The 17,938-nt window shown below is 38.3% G+C and overlaps 3 protein-coding genes across 4 annotated transcripts in view; 2 read left to right on the top strand and 1 right to left on the bottom strand.

Annotated features, from left to right (window-relative positions):
* Positions 1–940: 940 nt before the first annotated feature.
* Positions 941–9,020, top strand: noazfp (nucleolar atypical zinc finger). Of its 2 annotated transcripts, none has more exons than XM_023404227.2 (10): positions 941–1,032; positions 1,408–1,584; positions 1,687–1,706; positions 1,815–1,885; positions 3,030–3,106; positions 3,953–4,079; positions 4,167–4,271; positions 4,394–4,440; positions 5,774–5,891; positions 7,113–9,020. In XM_023404227.2, exons 2-10 carry the CDS (start codon positions 1,465–1,467, stop codon positions 7,394–7,396), a joined length of 969 nt encoding a protein of 322 aa, XP_023259995.1. In that variant the 5' UTR covers positions 941–1,032; positions 1,408–1,464; the 3' UTR covers positions 7,397–9,020. The 2 variants fall into 2 exon arrangements, with proteins under 2 accessions (XP_023259995.1, XP_023259996.1); XM_023404228.2 differs by having other exon boundaries at positions 1,002–1,032; positions 1,388–1,584.
* Positions 9,021–9,166: 146 nt separating this feature from the next.
* il15 (interleukin 15) lies at positions 9,167–16,006 on the top strand. Its single transcript, XM_023404200.2, has 6 exons — positions 9,167–9,430; positions 13,071–13,153; positions 13,748–13,835; positions 14,036–14,080; positions 15,016–15,147; positions 15,438–16,006. Exons 1-6 carry the CDS (start codon positions 9,362–9,364, stop codon positions 15,540–15,542), a joined length of 522 nt encoding a protein of 173 aa, XP_023259968.1. The 5' UTR covers positions 9,167–9,361; the 3' UTR covers positions 15,543–16,006.
* A 627-nt stretch (positions 16,007–16,633) lies between these two features.
* The window catches only part of inpp4b (inositol polyphosphate-4-phosphatase type II B), a 134,100-nt gene continuing 132,795 nt past the window's right edge, over positions 16,634–17,938 (bottom strand). Inside the window, exon 22 of the mRNA XM_023404209.2 lies at positions 16,634–17,768. Coding sequence (XP_023259977.1) covers positions 17,636–17,768 — 133 coding nt within the window. The 3' untranslated portion in view covers positions 16,634–17,635. The remainder of the gene's footprint in view (positions 17,769–17,938) is intronic.

A 17,938-nucleotide genomic window follows, 5' to 3' on the forward strand; every position in this document is an offset into this window, starting at 1 on the left:
GACTCACAGACAGCGATCAAAGGCAGGGTCTTTAATTAAGGCAAGGTCAGAACATGGGTGATCAATCAGAACAGGCAGATAAATTCAAAGGGCTATGGCTAAAGTCTTAAATTCAAAAAAAGAAACCGGTCAAAAACACACTTGGTAGACCACGGAGAGACTGCTGGAACATTTGATACTAAGAACAAAAATAAACTGGCGCAGGACACAGGGAGCACGCAGACTAAATACACTAGTTGGGGAAGACAATGAGACACAAGCGCAACACATTAGGGGCGGGGTCAACAATAACAGGAACAGGAACAGGAAACACCATTTGTGGTCATTTTTGTATGTAATTTAATGTTATTTTGCACAGTGGTAAGTTAATTTGCCCAGTGTCACTAATGATACTCACAACTAGGGTAAGACATGTAGTTGTTCAGTAGAGACAATGGATCCACCAACTCCCCCATAAATAGTTGCAGAATTTAACCTGCAAGTAAATGGTGAAATTTATTACACTGTCAAGTTCAGAAAAAATATTTATAGATTAAAATAGAAACTATTCTCAGTAGATCTCGGGCATCTCTTCACAGTGCATAGACTACTTAAGGTTAGTGAGTTTCCACAATGACTTAAAGTAAAAAAAAAGAAAAAAGAATATTTCATAAGCAATGACCTGTTATTTACAGAAAGAAGAGTGTTTGATTTGACAGGTTGTGAGCCCATTTTGGATGAATGTCTCTGACTGTACAGGTTCTTTCTCTTTATCCTCTATTAATGACTTATTAACATTTAGAACTTTAAGGTATATTTATTAAGGTATCGTTACTTATTCATAAACAAAGTGAATTGCTTATCAGCCATTAACGTAAGAGTAACTCGTAGTTATGACACAGTGAAGACGCATAAGTGCAAAAGTTTGGCTGAGAGCTGCTTCAGAGCACGGGACTTAAATCTGAAATATAGGAACGATTTGCTCGGCAGTGTGTTTCAGTCGGTCAGATTTTCAGATCGGACCCACTCGCTGGCGCAGTGCTGATCCTTTCGGTAATATATCCTCCATATGAGACTCGTAAATCTGTTATGACACTTGGGTGTAACATTAAGGAGCATTAATATAACTGCTAGAAAGCGTGAATATTATATAGAAACCGTTCTGAAGCCAGTTTAGTTTACTCACCAAGTGACTCTGCGTGTTTAGTAACTAAACAGCTAACCATCATGTCATTGAATGTTCCTCACTTTGTCGTGAAAGTCTCATTAAACAGCACTTATGTTAGCGATCTACTGCACTGACTGGTCTCAGTGTTTACTTCTAAATGACAGAAACGCAAAGTAACTTGAAGTCGTCCTCGGTTAGCTGAATTGTTCACAGATTAGCTTGTTGCCTGTCCACCATCAGGTTGAGTTCTGTGTCCGCAGGTAAGCTGAAGTGAAAACTGCAGTCAGCTCAGTAAACATCTGCCCGCGGAACCAGAGATGCCGAAGAAGAAAACCGGTGCACGGAAAAAGGCTGAGAGTCGTAAAGAGCGAGAGAAACAGAGCCGAGCCAACCGGGAACATGTTGATGTGGCCAAACACCCCTGCAACTCTAACATGGTAAGTAGATAACACACAATGCACAAGGCTAAAGTATTATATCCTAAGTACTACTGTAGCTTGTTTCTTAATCTTTGAACTTCACTGTGATCTGTTTTGTAGGACTGTGACAAATGCCAGAGGTCAGTAACTGTAATTACTATGTAACATCTTTTCAAATACAAGAACAAGTAGACTGTCACTGGTCATCCGGTTAACAAACATGTTTTCTTTGTAATGCCACGTGGTAGAAAACAGAAGAACAGAGCTTTCTGCTACTTCTGCAACTCAGTGCAGAAGCTGCCTGTCTGCGCCCAGTGTGGTGAGTAACTGCTGTGTTAATAGATGTTTTCTCTTACTGTTATTGTGAATCCCTTTCTGATATCTGTTGCACTCAACCCCATGTCCAATAATTCCTCCTGAAGATGTAAACTCATACAAACAAACAGATATATTCATTCATTTAAAAAAAAAAAGGCTCAGTCATTTTTTATTTTTTTGACAGCTGGGCACTATTTTTTTTTTTTAGCAAATTCAGTAGCTGATGCTCTGGTAAGTGTTTACAGTGGCACGGTTCCAGTGCCTGTGTTCATCATAATGAGGGAACATGTCGGTCAGTGCAACAGTGTGGCTCGTTGATGCACTGCTAATAGTTTTTGATTGGTTCATTGTTAGTTTTGGTCTTTTCTGAGCAGCAGCCTCCTGGGCTGAAAAATTAAGCCAACATTTGTGTGCCAAAAACAGCAGTTTCTCAAATGGTCACTTGAGGCTGGCTTCAAAAGCAAGTCAGTCCCCATAGACTCCCATATTAAAATGCCCACCTTTACAGCAGAAATAAATATGTTTACAGCCTGGTACAAAAAACAGTTTTGGTCTCTGTAGCTAATTTCCTCCTTCAAATAACACCAGACATCTCCTTTAAACAAGAATGGTCAAATTTGTTACAGCAGAGGTCAGGGTATCTTGATTTTTAGTCCGTAGGAACAGATCAAATTTGAAGAATTCTGGATCCTATCACCCATAATGCACCCTGACCTAGTCTGTTAGACCCTCCCTTTCGGGTACAGTACATGGCCATGTCTTTCAGTAGCCATGCCTCCAGTTTGTAATGTCTCTCCGTTATAAATTTGAAGCTTCAAGTCCAAACTGAGAAAAAGAACACATCGTACAATGTATTCACAGGCTGAGTAGTATCAACCACAATGAGTAAGATGATCCTTAAGTGTAAAATTGATGTGCACTATGTGTAGATGTTGAAGATATTCTATTTCAGTGCCTCTCAGTGGTGGCATCTTTGGCAAACACTAGTCCATACCAGTTATGTACTACATAACACATATGTACACACTTTTACCATCACAATAATATGAAAGATGCTATAATAAAATCAGAATTCACCACAATGGCATTAAAATAGGTTTGGACTCCTTGTTAAACTATGACATTTCAAACGTTTATGTTGTTAGGAAAAACCAAGTGCATGAAGTCATCTGACTGTGTCATCAAACATCCTGGGATCCACAGCACTGGGATGGCCATGGTGGTAAGTTTGCAACATTTCTGAACTGATATATTCACATGGCAAGAACGCCTCTTTGTGCGGTGACCCATCCGCACTTCTCCGTCCTAATGGGGACATGTTGTTATTGCAACAATTTAAGACTAGGTTTGTTGATAATGTTTTTGCAAGTGTGCTTTTATTCATTAAGTACATTTTTATTGTGTCATGTCTGTGTTTCATGCAGCAAGTTCTTTAACCCAAGACAAAATTCCTTATAGGAGACAATAAAAGTGACCTTGACTACTTATCTGACAGTATCATACAGACTTGCTAGATGTAGTGTCCAGTGGAAATGCAAATACGATATAGTGAGCAAACACCACATGAATGAGATTGTGCAAGTAACATGCTAATTGTATTCGTCACTAATGCCCATCATAACGTTGTTCAAGTTGTGAATCAGTAGAGAGGAATCACCCTTTGCCAATGTCACAGTCATGCAGTTTGTATAGTATTGCGGTGTTGTGTAAGTGCAATCGGGACCTAATAATTACGGCAATAGTAATGACCGTGAGTGATGTGGAAGTAACACATTGACTAAGTAGTATCAGATAGTGCCAAAGATGGTGCAGCAGAATAATGATATGAAACAAGTTCAGGATGTACAGTAAGTGATGAATGACAGGTCAATGCTCTGTGATCAGTACATTCTTACTTCTGCATTTTGCTTCATAATTTAGCATGAATTAAAAACTTTGTGCAAAGCTTTGTAATTTAACTTAAGTTAATTTAACTTTAACAAGGTCGATTGATTCCACAGAGGCCTTGGAAAAAATGTTTCAAACTCTCAAATTTCTGTCCTTTTTCAATTCTCTTCTTTATCATAAGGGGGCAGTATGTGACTTCTGCGAAGCTTGGGTGTGCCACGGTAGGAAATGTTTGAGCACTCACGCCTGTGCATGTCCCCTGACTGATGCAGACTGCATCGAGTGTGAGCGTGGTGTCTGGGATCACGGTAAGACTTCTGACCTGATAGAAATTCACACGCTCGCATCAGTGTCACATTAAAAATCCCCTCTGGCTCTTTTAACTTTGTGAATAGGAGGAAGAATTTTCCGTTGTTCCTTCTGTCAAAACTTCTTGTGTGAGGATGATCAGTTTGAACACCAGGCAAGCTGCCAAATCCTTCAGGCAGAAACATTCAAGTGTGAGTCATTGACTTTCCCTTTCACATATTCATTCATTTGTGGTTAATGGGGAAGTAAAGTGTACATATTCTAGAGGATAATATCTTGAGGGTGAGAAAACCTTTTTCTGATTCCACTACAGGTGTTTCCTGTAATAGACTGGGACAGCACTCGTGCCTGCGCTGTAAGGTGAGGGGAACATCCACTCAGGTGGCAGTTTGTTAAGCACACCTAGCTAAACCTAATGTGTTTATTTGGCCTACCCTCATTTATATAAATGGGATGGAAAAAATAATAGAAACATCTGTCGATATAATACAATACAGTTCAACAGCAACACAAACTGCAGCCTCCAAAAAGACCATTAAAATGAATCAGCGCCTCTATAAAACAGTTTCAACACAAATTGAACATTAACATTCATGAAGGGAGGATTTATTTCAGGACTGCTGTATTAGACTGCATTAGTTTTATCTAGGGGTTCCTAATAAACTGTCTACTGAGAGTCTAACCTTAGTTTGGAAAACACAAGGGAGGAAGACTGACTGTGGAAAAAGTTTTTACTCACATGTTCAATTGCTCTTCAAGCTGCACTAAGCATTTTTATGTAACACCCTTTTTCATCAGCTCATCTCAATTGTTTCTAAATCCAACAACAACACACATTCACAACTGAATAGGCAGAGTCAAGTACAGTTTCCTCTTCATTTTCATTTGCTTTCAGTTTGCCCTGTAACGGGAAATAATCCTGACGCACAGGAACCGTGTCATTGAGACTAGTGCTGCAGACTTCAGATGAGGCTGATGTTGCTGCCAGAGGAATTTTTCCTCCTTCACTGGGTTAGAGGAGTGTTTAGTTTGACATTTGCTATCTGATCTCTTAACTGTTAAAATAAGCTGGTTATGTCTGGCATTTAAGTATCATGGGTTTAAGGGTTAAAATTATCACACTGCAGCTTTATCTACAAAGGTGGTTGAAATGACAAGACAGCCTAAGATAACATTAATAAGGAAAAGGAAAGGCTATTTTTCTGAGATAGCACATTTAATTACACATCGATTCAATATTCTTTACATTAAAATGTATAGTGCATCAAGTAAAGGAAGAAGGATACAATGGGATAAAATGGGTGCTGCAGGATAAAATAGTAAGTGCAAAGTAAAAGTGAAAATAAACTTGCATGTGACGAAGAGTAAGGGTCCCTGTGCTGCTGCTCAGCATGGAAGATGTCAGGGAAAGCACATGGAATAACTTTTGTTCTGCAAATATTTTGTGAAAACTGGGGGCAGGCAAGGAGATCTGTTAAAGATGTGATAGAAAAGGAACAATTATTATTTGTTTAAGTATGGGTGGATGACCTAATGTGGAAACAACATCTAAACAAGCCAAAACAGTTATGGGAACTCATTCACATTATTTCAAACCAGAATTAAGGCCATATGAAGATAACACACTGGCTTCAGAAATGAATCAGACCCCTTCATCCCTGTTTTTAACTTCAGTTCACCTCTGTCCTCTCAGGCCTGTTACTGTGATGACCACGCCAAGAGTAAGGTCTTTAAACAAGAAAAGGGCAAAGCTCCACCATGTCCCAAGTGTGGCCACGAGACTCAGGAGACCAAAGACCTCAGCATGTCCAGTGAGTATCACACAAATATTGATCAGACTGAATTTTTTTTGTTCCAGTAAAGCTGCCATTTGGAGGAAGTTCCAACTTCCCTCATCATGATTTTAAAAACGAAACAGAGAGTGAAGACAGGGACATTCTTGAGAAATGACTCTTTTTCACATAATTTCTATTCTTGAACATTTAAACAATGTCTTACTTACTTATTTTCCTCATTTCACTTCTTGCTGTTTATTGTGATATTGATACATTTTTCACTGGTTATGAACAAAAAGACGTTCATCTCACCAAACGACACTTAAACTATGTTTTATTTGGTCTTCAGCGACAACATTTCAGAATTGCAGTGTAATCAAAGTGATGTAATTGATTGAGTCATTCTAGACCTTGGAAATATTAATTTGACGGTAAACAATACACAGTGAAACGTGCCAAATCACAGATCTGTTGGCAACACAGATATCCGCTGGCATTTGGCTGTTATCTGTATTTAAGAGTGAGACAGGGTTTGAAATAAAACTAACTAAAAATCTCAGACAAAAGCCCTGTGCTATCTCAAAGAGCTTTGTTGAAAATCCTATAATGAATGTGATAGCTGTAGTTACTCACAAAGGGCTTTACAATATTTACATTTTTATTATCTGATATAGTACACACAATACGAGAGTTAAAATAAGTGCCAAAACAAGAAAAAAAGCTAAATAGTTTGTATGATTAAGTTTAAATACTTTCTATAGTGAGCTGTTACTCAGGAGCTTCACATGTTCATTGTAAAATCACATCTTCTAAATCAGTAATTTCGTCTTGTTGTACTCATTTCATTTTTATTTCATTTAATTTTATTTTGTTTAAGTCACACTATAACAAAATCAATAATTAAAAACCACGTATTACAAAAAATTTGCCTTACTAAAAAATATATGAAATAAAATAAAATGAATAAATAAAATGATCTTTAAAAAGAACCAGAACAGAATCCTCAAAGACTATTCAAACCATCTTGATGAAAAAATATGCTCAATTTGTATAATGTGAAACAAAATTTAAAAAGTTAGACTATCAGTATCAGCAATGACAAATGTTATTTCCAGCTACCTGGATAAGGAAAGACCCACCAGGAGAAATGGGTTCTTTATTGAACATGATTTTCTAAAATGTATATTACATGACTTTTCTATCACTATCCCAGTAAATTAATCCAGAGCTACTTTCACGTCGTTGTATCTTCTGCAGCTCGCACGCTGAAATTTGGCCGCCAGGCTGGCGCTGATGATGACGACGATTACTATGACGGAGCATCGGGGTATGACTCCTACTGGAAGAACTTAGCATCTGGAGGCAGAGACCAACAGGATGACTACGGAGAGGATGACGACTACGAGGAAGATGAGTATGAGGAGGAGGATGAAGATGAGGAGGAAGAGGAAGATGATGATGACGAGGAGGAGGAAGAGGGTGAAGAGGAAAAGGCTGCTGATTCCCTGGCTGGTCTCAAATTGGACGGGACTACTGCCTGAACTAAGACAAAGACTGGAGAGCCTGTTGGTGCAGCGCACAGTCCCATAGATCCAAATGATCCTCAGTGGAGGGACATCCACGTAAAATTAGAATTCCTTGCGAATTCAAGAATTTAGCTGGTATATCGAGGGCTGTGTATTGATAACATTGTTGGTACAATACCTACATTTCTGTACTTACTGTATTCCAATACCTTACTATGAGGAATATAAATCTTTTTCAACAAACCCCACACAAACCGCTGTGCAGAAAGTAGAAGAATAAAATGACAGGCCCAAAAAATTTGAATGATTTGATTTAAAATTAGAAACTGACTCACTGATTCAATACTGAGGACTAAATGCTATGGACACATACAGTTGGTACCAAAAAGTATTGAGTTTTCGATACCCAGCTCTAGAGGCAACTTATTTTTTCCTTCAGTTGTTACAGCCACTGCTGCTTTAATGCAGTTGGAGGCCATGAGGCCCAAATTAGCTATAAAAACCTTTTGACTCCTTTTTGTGGTCATTTGGTAAACACAGTTTTTCCTGAGAACATGCACCCTGAAGTTGGAGCAGCTGCTTTTTTCTGTATCATTTTTCGCCAGTTTAAGTTTCTGCTTAAAAATGTTCTTTCAATGGACCAGTGTGCAGGATTTATGGGATCTATTGGCAGGAATGGAATATCATATTCAAAATTATGTTTTCATTAGTGAACAGTCACCTGAAACTTAGAATCATTGTGTTTTTGTTCGCTTAGAACGAACCCTTCCTATCTACATAGGGAGTGGGTCTTATTCCATGGCACCTGCTATGTTGCGCTGCCCACTTTTCTGCAGTAGCCCAGAGCGGACAAACCAAACACTGGCTCTAAAGAGCACCTTTTGTGTTTTATGCCACCATAGGTTCTCCTACAAGCTTGAAAAGGGAGGGGTATTCAGTTGGTTGAAATCAGCAACCTCACCTCTAGATGCCATTAAATCCTGCAAACATGTCGTTAATGTTTTAATCATAAGATCTAATTATTTCTGTCCAGCATGTGCTAGCTTAACGCAGAGGCCAAACTGGTATCAACCCACCATCTATTGCTCGATAAGACGGAAAAACAATCCAACAAAATGTTACAGTAAAAGTAATGGAGTGTCACTGTGATAAGTAGCACTGAATTTCAAATTGTTATCCCTTACACTTGTTACTGTAAAAATGTTATCACATTATTGTAATGTGTTACTAAGAATTGTATTACTGCCCAACACTGCCAACTTCACCATTAAATAGTTTTTGAGGACCTTATCAGAGTTCATATTGTGCTTCAGTGGTGTGTATTCCCAAACAAATGTACAGTTGTTGAAATCACCACATACCAACTTCCCCATGATGATATGGGGCCTTCTGGGGCTGTTGGCAGCACTGTGTGGTTGGTAATTTGGCCCCAGCTTACAGTGTGAAATTAAAAGTAATGCTCATGATGTGTAACAACTTTTGTTATTTCTCTGCAGCTTACTGTGGTTTTACTCTGCTTCAGTACAACACAAAGGTTGCAGAATAAACTTCGCATTGTTACCGTGATCCTTGTAATCAGCTGCATTTGTTGAGACGTGCTTGTGTTAACTATGCCATTAAACAATACAATTCCTTTTGACTGAGCATTTTTAAATGACTGGATGGCTTTGGGTCTTATACCTTGAGGGCTTTATGTCTCTAATAAGAAAGAAGCGTCTGTGCTGCTGCCCTGACGCATACTGGTATGTAACAAAGTGACGAATCAAAAGAGGAGTGAACTTCAGCTAAACGAGACGAGCGAAGGGCGTGTGTGATAGTCGATCTCGCGGGCGACATCTGGACCCGACTCATGTAGGCTATTAGTAATACTGGACCCAGGCCAATGAGACAGATCAGCTTTATAATAACAAGTGAAATGCAAAAATGTGATCTTGGCCTGTTGCTCCGCTCGATAGGAGAGCAACCGCTGCCGCTGCGCTGATGACAGACTTCATGACGGCGCTCCCGGTGATCTTCGTCCAGCTCAAATACCCCGGAGTGCAGCGAGTGGTAAGCCGCCTGCGCGCGTTTTTCGTGTGTGTGTGTGTGTGTGTGTGTAGGGGGTGGCCTACCTGTTCTTTACCTGCCTCCGGTTTGGACATGTAGTAGCCTAGTGCAAGTGGCGTTTTGACATAAAGTACAATGGTGTAAATTTCACACACGCAGGAATTAATAGGGCATAATAATCGGAGGTGTGTCATATCGGCGATCCACGTGGGTCCAGGGGAGATCTTTCAACTTCTGATGATGAAACGTTAACCATTACGATAATTTGGTTAAAACCAAACAAAACATCAGCGCTGTCAATGGTGAAGTTTCACTTTCACTTGTGCAGAGGAGGCGATATGGGTGAATAAGCTCCTCCTTTAGTTTGGAGGCTGTGATTGAGAATCTGGTGAGCTGGAGAAAAATTAGATTACCAGGAGTTCAGATGTCTCAAACGGAAGTATTTATTATAACCTGGGCGCCAAGGAAAACATGATGAGCATTACACAGTCAGGATCTGATGCTGAGAACTGCCGCACTAAGTTCTGAAACTGACTTGTCCCACCATGGGTATATAGGCTATTCCCAGGTCTCACATGGTTGCAACCATCTTTTCTATCTATCTATCTATCTATCTATCTATCTATCTATCTATCTATCTATCTATCTATCTATCTATCTATCTATCAATCAATCAAAAGTGTAGCACATGGCCAGAGAAGGGAGAGGGGGAGATTAGGACCACGCCACGGACTACTGAACAATCGGTCCAGACCACTGTTTTAGCGACCACGGTCAGTGGACAGATCACTGATTTGGCTACAACCCCCTCTCAACAGGAATGTGGAAAAGGTCTGGAAATGCTATGGTTGAAAATATGCCTACGGACAAAAGCTGTAAAGGCATTTAAAATCGCCCCAATTTTGCATTTTGTAGTGGGCCCCAGGTGTGGTGTAGGGTCTTCAGCTCTCCCTCTACTGTTTGATGCCAGGTGTTCTTGGGTCTGCCTCTTTTTTGTTTTCCATCCATTGTCCAGTGAAGGTCAGTTCGGGTGATGTCCTGCTCTCTTTGGATGACATGCCTGATCCATCTTGCCTTCTTATGATGATGGTGGCCATGTTGTATTGCCTGCACCGGGTGAGAAAAGCATCCACCTAATGCCTCTTGGTTGGTCTTCAGTGGTTCTTTTCATCAGCCAGTCTGTGGTTAGGTTGAAAAGTAGTGCAGACAACCTTGCTTCTGTCTTGACCGCAAAACTCTATCGACTCACATGGCACGTGAAGTTGTCATAGAAACTCTTGATGAGAAGGACAATCTGTTTTGGGATCCCATATGCACAAAGTATATGCCATAGCCTGTCTCTGTGGATGCTGTCAAAAGCCTTCTCAAAACCCATGAAGTTGATATACAGTTGTCTCTGCCACTCTATGCACTGTTCAATGATGTTACATTGGGTGAATATTTAGTCAGTTCCAAATAGTTTTGTCCGTTTATCCGGTATCTTCCTCTCCGTCCATATGGCTGTAAAGACTGGTTGACGTACTACGTTTAGTCTTTCCTGCCCATTGGCTTTTCCATATCCAACAATCCAGTCCTGAAAAAGACATGTTACAAAAACAGCAACAGAGGATTTTACAAGACACCTAAATTACTTAAAAACTCAATCCACAGGCAACCCATTGATCTTTCAGATAACTTCTTATTGAACAGCCTTTTCAACACATTTAGCAGTAAATGTGTGTTGTATTGCAAGTCACAAGAGAAACCCAAGACCTAATGAATAGTCAATATAACTTCACCTCCACATTTTGCTATTTAAATGATAAACCAACCATTTAATCTTCTGTTTCTTTCACAACTTTTTTTGGTCAACAAAACATTTGAACCATTGGCTCTGGGAACTTGTGAATGACCTTCGTTGCCATTTGCTGACATTTTATAAGCCAAACAGTTAATTTATTTAGAAAATACCTGGGAGATCAATTCCAACTATTTTGGTATTTGTGTTATTTATTTTTCAAATGGATTTTGTTTCTAACAATGCATTAAAGCAACAGAGAATGATGAATACACATTGTTCTTTCTTCCAGAGGCATGGCACATCTACCATCTGTGTACAGTGAGGCAAAAGTAGAATTTCAATCAGGTTTTCTAAAGTGAGACTCTCTTAGCACATTCAGTGGCAAAATATAACAAAATACAAATGCAATAGTTTACCAATAGTTTAAAGGTTATGAATTTCAAACAGATACATCACCTCAACGGAAACACACTGACAAAAAGACACACTGATCTGTATAGTACACACCTCAAACTTGTAGCCATTAATTGATCATCACGTGATTGGGACGGGACAGGAAAAAACGCCAGTGGGAGCGGGCGGGACAGCAATCGTGATTACAATACGGGCGGATGTTGTGTATGTGTATGTATAAACAATAGAGACAGAGACTTTTTAATGAGTTGTAGAGCTCAGAGATGGCAGGAGACACATGCAGACAGTGATATGCAGCGTATTTATTTAGTAAATGAACTTCAATTTCTATTTTTGCACAAAATATAAAATATATAAATTCAAGCACTTTCAATGACCCATGTCAATTTATGTCTATTTTAAAAAAAACTTTTATGGTCTTGATTTTTTCCCCTCAAATTCACAAGCATTTCAAGGACCAGTGGGAACCCTGTGCATAATTCAGGGTAAGCCACCTTCAACCGTTGTTAACTCAGACCTAGTGTTAGTGTCATGCTGTTGTGTTTACATTAGACACAATAGAAGAAATGCCTGAAGAGCAATGGCGTCTAACCAGAAACACAAAGAAGTAATTCGTGGAGAGCTCAGACAAAAGCTGGCATGAAGTTAGACGGGGTTTCGATTTTTAAACTATTTTGGACCAGACAACAGCAACTACAACAAAGAACACAACTTTACCTGAATTTAAGATGTAGGGATTTGAGAGGTAGTGCTGAAGTAAGTAGCATTACAAATTTCAAATTAATCATACAAGTGGGGCAATTTAACGGCAAAGTGAAGTCACTGAACAAAACAAACCGAAACAAACTTATTGGGTAGTGTGGATAGTAAATTTTAAACAAATAAAGGGTCTCAAGGGTGTTTGTTTAAGATTTAAATAATGTTTGAAATAAAAAAAGTCATAGCGCTGTCGCCTCACAGCAAGAAGGTTCCGGTTTCGAGTCCCGGCTCGGCCGTGGGATCTTTCTGTGTGGAGTTTGCATGTTCTCCCCGTGCCAGTGTGGGTTCTCTCCGGGTACTCCGGCTTCCTCCCACAGTCCAAAGACATGCAAAATGGGGACTAGGCTAATTGGATACTCTAAATTGACCATAGGTGTGGCTGTGAGTGTGAATGGTTGTCTGTCTCTATGTGTTTGCCCTGCGATGGACTGGCGACCTGTCCAGGGTGTACCCCGTCTCTCGCCCGAAAAGATGCTGGGATAGGCTCCAGCCCCCCCGCGACCCTACTAGAGGATAAGCGGTAGAAAATGAATGAATGAATGAATAAAAAAGTCATATATTATGTATGTATGTCTCATGTGTGATGCATTAATGTAAAATGAACACAGTTAACCAGCAATTTTTCTGTCTACAGGTTTGACAATATAGTCTGAAGGATGACATACTAACATTTCCTTTCATTACTTCTAGAGAGGTGTCCAGTTCCAGTCGACCTGTAACCTGTGCCGAGAGAGCCACAAAACTCAGGTGTGGCTTTGTTTCTTAGTTCTGAGGTAGGCATACAGTGTGTGACTTGTTTCTTCTAAAGCTAAATGTTGGTTATCATGACGGAGGAAAAGTGTCTGAAATCCACAATGTAGCTGTAAAACAACACACTGTTAAGTGTGATATTCTACATTTTTCATTAGAGAAAGTTTTGGGACAACAAAACATTTAGTTTCTACTAATGGGGAATGGACAATGGAGTATGTCATACAGTTCATAAGAACAGTTAAGAGAGACATTAACTTTCATCCAAAAACTCTTAAGAATTTATGTTACATCATGAATGGCTTGTTAATACCGGGAATGTTCCCAGCTTCACGCTTCGTTGCATTCACAGATCTGTTGCATTTTTACATAACAACAATGGACTGTTGAGCACAGTATTGTACGTTATCCAGCTGCGGGTTACAACATGTAGAGTAAAAACACAGGGGTCAATAAAAACCAGTCATTTGTAAACACTGACATTAACATACATTCTTCACTTTACCTAGTTAAAGCTGAGTACTGTTATATTCAATGAATCACAAATGTGTCCACATTCTTATGATTAATAATTAATATAATAATATTGTAATCACTGTCTCTTCATTCTCTTAAAGCTGCTTGAGTGTTTCGATGTGTGCTGCTTCGAAAGATGACACAGCAAAGTTACACTTTTGCCTGAACAAGATAAAACACACCATTGAGGTGAGAGAAGGTATCAAATAAAATAATAAATAAAATAAGATTTTGCTAATGTTTTCTTTTTGTTTTTGTTTTTTTTTATCACTTATGATAAAATCATTAATTTATACTGTAGGAAGCATCATAATTTTGTGTTCACTGATACTTTGTTGACTATTTACTATTTAATTTATTATTTTTTACTTTTTCCTATCCTTTTTCAGAAATCTGATGCTATGCTGTACGCTCCGTCAATTAATGACATTGAAGTAAGTTGTAAAAGTTCATTTTGAAATTTCAGTTTTGACTACAGTTAAGAAAAAAAACATCAGAGGACATATAACCATAAAAGTTCATTCATGACTTTGGAAACTAAAAACTATCTCACCTCAAGCTTCACTTGCTAGAGTTTAATAGGTTCTTTCCACTGTAACAGATCTTCATCAGCAAATGGGGTTTGTTCATTTGTCTGTTGACATGCAAGCGACTGAGCAGTGAAGACTGTGTGATATGGTTGAAAAGGGCTGGAACAAGGGAACCTTAAGTTGAACATATCTGCACACCTAAGTCCATTGAGTTTAAACATAATTTGGAAACTTTAAACCTCACACTGACACACAGTGGCTGACTTAAAAATCCAGCAGATAAAGGTCAACATTGCATTGGTGTTTACCAAGCTGCTCAAGCATCTGCCAGCTGTGTGGTACGTTTGAGCATTTTTTCTCTGTAAACAACTGCAGCTATGTAATAACACCATGAGAGCAGTTATAGTGAACCAAAATAGCAAGGTTGCAGAATGGAAAACCAAAAAAATGCTTCTTGAAAAGTACAGATTTCTCAGTAAACATTTGAGTCACTGGTGATACAGAGGTATTAATTATTGCGGCTTCAAGGGCATCACCAAGATCAAACTGGCACACAACATGGACATAAGCCTGCAGATGGGTTCTCATTTAACTATTAAAGAGCACGTTGTCGAGCTGGGAGAAGAGCACTACTGTTAAAAAACTTCAGACAGAATTCACATTATTTTTTGATTTGTGAGCAGGATCAATCTACTATCTTGGAGCTGTTATCAGTACCAGCATGGTGTTTCCTATGACATGACACAGCTAATAAGTCCTGGGAATTCTTATTTATACTTGTTAATTAAATTAATCTGTCAGTGTATATGTCCACACTGAGGCACTTCTTTCTCTTCTAGGAAAGCTGTGAAAGAGCGTCACTAAAATGTTACGTGCAAGAGTTGATGATGGTCCTCACTGAAGAAGAGGAGGTTAAGGATAATAAAGTACAATGCATCCTTAATTTCAATGAAAAACTAAATCCCAACTCTGTAAGTCCTGTTTACAAAATCCTTTTAAGTGTCTTTTGTAACTACTTAACCACCAATGATGCTAATATTACCAACATCTTCAGTGGATCTATGCATTTTTTTTTTGCAAAAAAGCTTGTTATGGGTCATCATCCTTTTTTATGGTTATAAGCATCCTCACAAGTCAATACCAATACACTAATCATCAGTATAACACACTATGTTACACAAGACGTTAGTGTCATATTAGCTTTTATTTTCACTTTCACTTTTTAAAACTAATTATGTTCAATTGTGTCTCTTTATTTTAGGTGGGCTGTCTGCCATGTGAAGCATACTCACTTCAAAATATTACAATATTCCTGGACAGACTAAATAACCTTTTGGAAAAAATGACTTCACAGGAGAAAATGTAATGTGATGTAAATACTTTTAGCTACAAATGTGTATTTGTATATATTTGTAAAGAATTGTGACTGTTTTTATTTTGTAAATATCTCATTGTGACTGTCCGCCTGTAACAAACCATGCCGTCCTTGAGTCCATATGAAATGTAATGTAAAATTTGAGTTGTAAAAAAAGTTTAAATGTACAGGATGACGGTTCTACATCAAATGCTATCGTTTGTTTTAACTGTATAGATGAAGTCACTGTCTGTCACAATTTGCCTTTCAGTTGTACAGTCTTGAGAAATGTATTAGAAAGTAGCAATACAGTAGCAGCATGTACTGTATATAAAGAATGTATAATATTATTAAGCTCCCTGCTAAACACTACTAAATGTAATACCTGATATACAGTATATGTCCAAATGAAATGCTTTATCACAACTATTTCCACTATCTGCTCACTCCAGTAAATAATATTTTACCTAGTCTCATTTTGTTTCTTTAATCTTTATTTTGATGAGGACGTGTTGCTTCAGAGACCGGTGAGACATGAAATATGATCCAGGAAGTCCAGTTTCACTAATGGGTTTATAATACAATAGAAACAGAAATACAAAGACATACGAGAAAGAACCGTTTGCTTTGAAAGTTGGACCAACTTTTTTTTTTCATTTATTTTTCAGGCTTTTTGTGCCTTTATTTGATAGTGCAGTAGAGAGAGACAGGAAATGGGGAGGCAGAGAGAGGGGGATTGACATGCAGCTAAGGGCTTGTCTGATGTGGGACTTGAACCAGGGCCATCTGCAGCGAGGACTGTAGCCTCTACACATGGGGCGGATGCTCATCCAACTGAGCTACTCTATACAAAATGTAAAGGTTTATGTTTTATTTTTATTCAGACAAAAGAGTTCTTTGGTAGTCTTTGTCTAATTTTTCTTACAAGACCAATTTGACAAATTTCAATTCAGTGTTTTTAAAATTGAATAAGGATTAAATTATGACTCATATACTGTAGTAGTGTACTTACCTGTTCAATTAAACACCACACACCTGTGAAACTGACCAACATTATGCAAACTACTACACATACTGTACATCATGATACAATCACAAATATCCACATCAAACATTCTTTTATTTAATGTTAAATAGGCAACGGTAAATTTGTGTAACAAAACAAATACATATTAAACATGCATTACAGTCCAAGGTATCAACCCTTAGAATATAAAATCATTTTGAAATACAAAAATAAATAATGGAATTTGTTTCATATCATACAGAAATGGTTTATTATCCTCATCCTAATCTAATTTCTAGCTGTACTTCATGTTGTTTCACTGGGCAGTACCTTGATATATAAAAATATTGTGAAAAATCTCAAGTACAACCAGTAAGAGAATGTGATGAGTTATCCAAATGCAACAGAATTAAACATCTGCTTTGAAAAAATGAATATGTTTCTTGTGTCCCTGAGGACAGTTGGGTCCAACTTACTAAAAATACATCTTCCATACGTGGAAAGTTTGGACCTGCATATTTGATACCATAAACATGTATATATATCCATTGCTGAGGAACTGCAGAAATGCATAAGCTCCTGTAGATAAGGTCACACTTACAGTTTTGAATTGTGCACTTTCATAATGTCAAGCTCAGTAGATCCAAACATGGGATGAGGCCATGAAATGCTTGTTTCCGATTCATTACGGAGAGCAGTATTTATACCACAAAATACACTGGATAACGGGAATTCATTCTTGACCATGCTTGAGGTGATTAACATAAAAACATCATTCACATACTGTGCAGACACACACAGGTCATCTTACAACAGTACAAGTGTGTTCTTTGTCCAAGCAGTTGCAGTGTTTATCACTGCTTAGGTCATGGAAAATATACAAGGCAAAAAAGTGCATTAATTCTGCAAGTAACATGTGTATGATAAACTGAATGAACGACAGATGGTCATCCTCCTTAAATACCAGAGCAAACAAAACTAAATCCAAAACTCAGCAAGTTGTTTTGGTTACAAACTAAAAAACAATTTACATTTTCACTATCAGTTATATTTTTGGATTCTCAGATAACACAGAAGGACTGGTCCTGCAGCTCATGACTCAAGAGTCAGCTTTGCCGTAAGTCCCCTCTGGTGGTCGGTAGCACTTGGGAAAGGCCATCAGCTGCAACATGTTGAAGGCATATTTCCTGCATCTAATATTCTTTTGAACGTTCTCAATCCGACATCCTTCTCTGATGGACAAATAAAGAGGGTGATGAGGAATGAGGGAGGAACAGAAAGGAAAACAAAAAAGTAAACATAAGTGATTTTTAAAATGATGTTTGTAATGATAGACACAGGACTTTAAACTATAGAATTACCACCTCGTGGTTATATGCCTCCACCAACCAGCCAAGTTGTA

This window comes from Seriola lalandi, unplaced genomic scaffold (genome assembly GCF_002814215.2).
Source record: "Seriola lalandi dorsalis isolate HSWRI2012SDOR001 ecotype SW California unplaced genomic scaffold, Sedor1 jcf7180002054234, whole genome shotgun sequence".
NCBI lineage: Eukaryota > Metazoa > Chordata > Actinopteri > Carangiformes > Carangidae > Seriola > Seriola lalandi.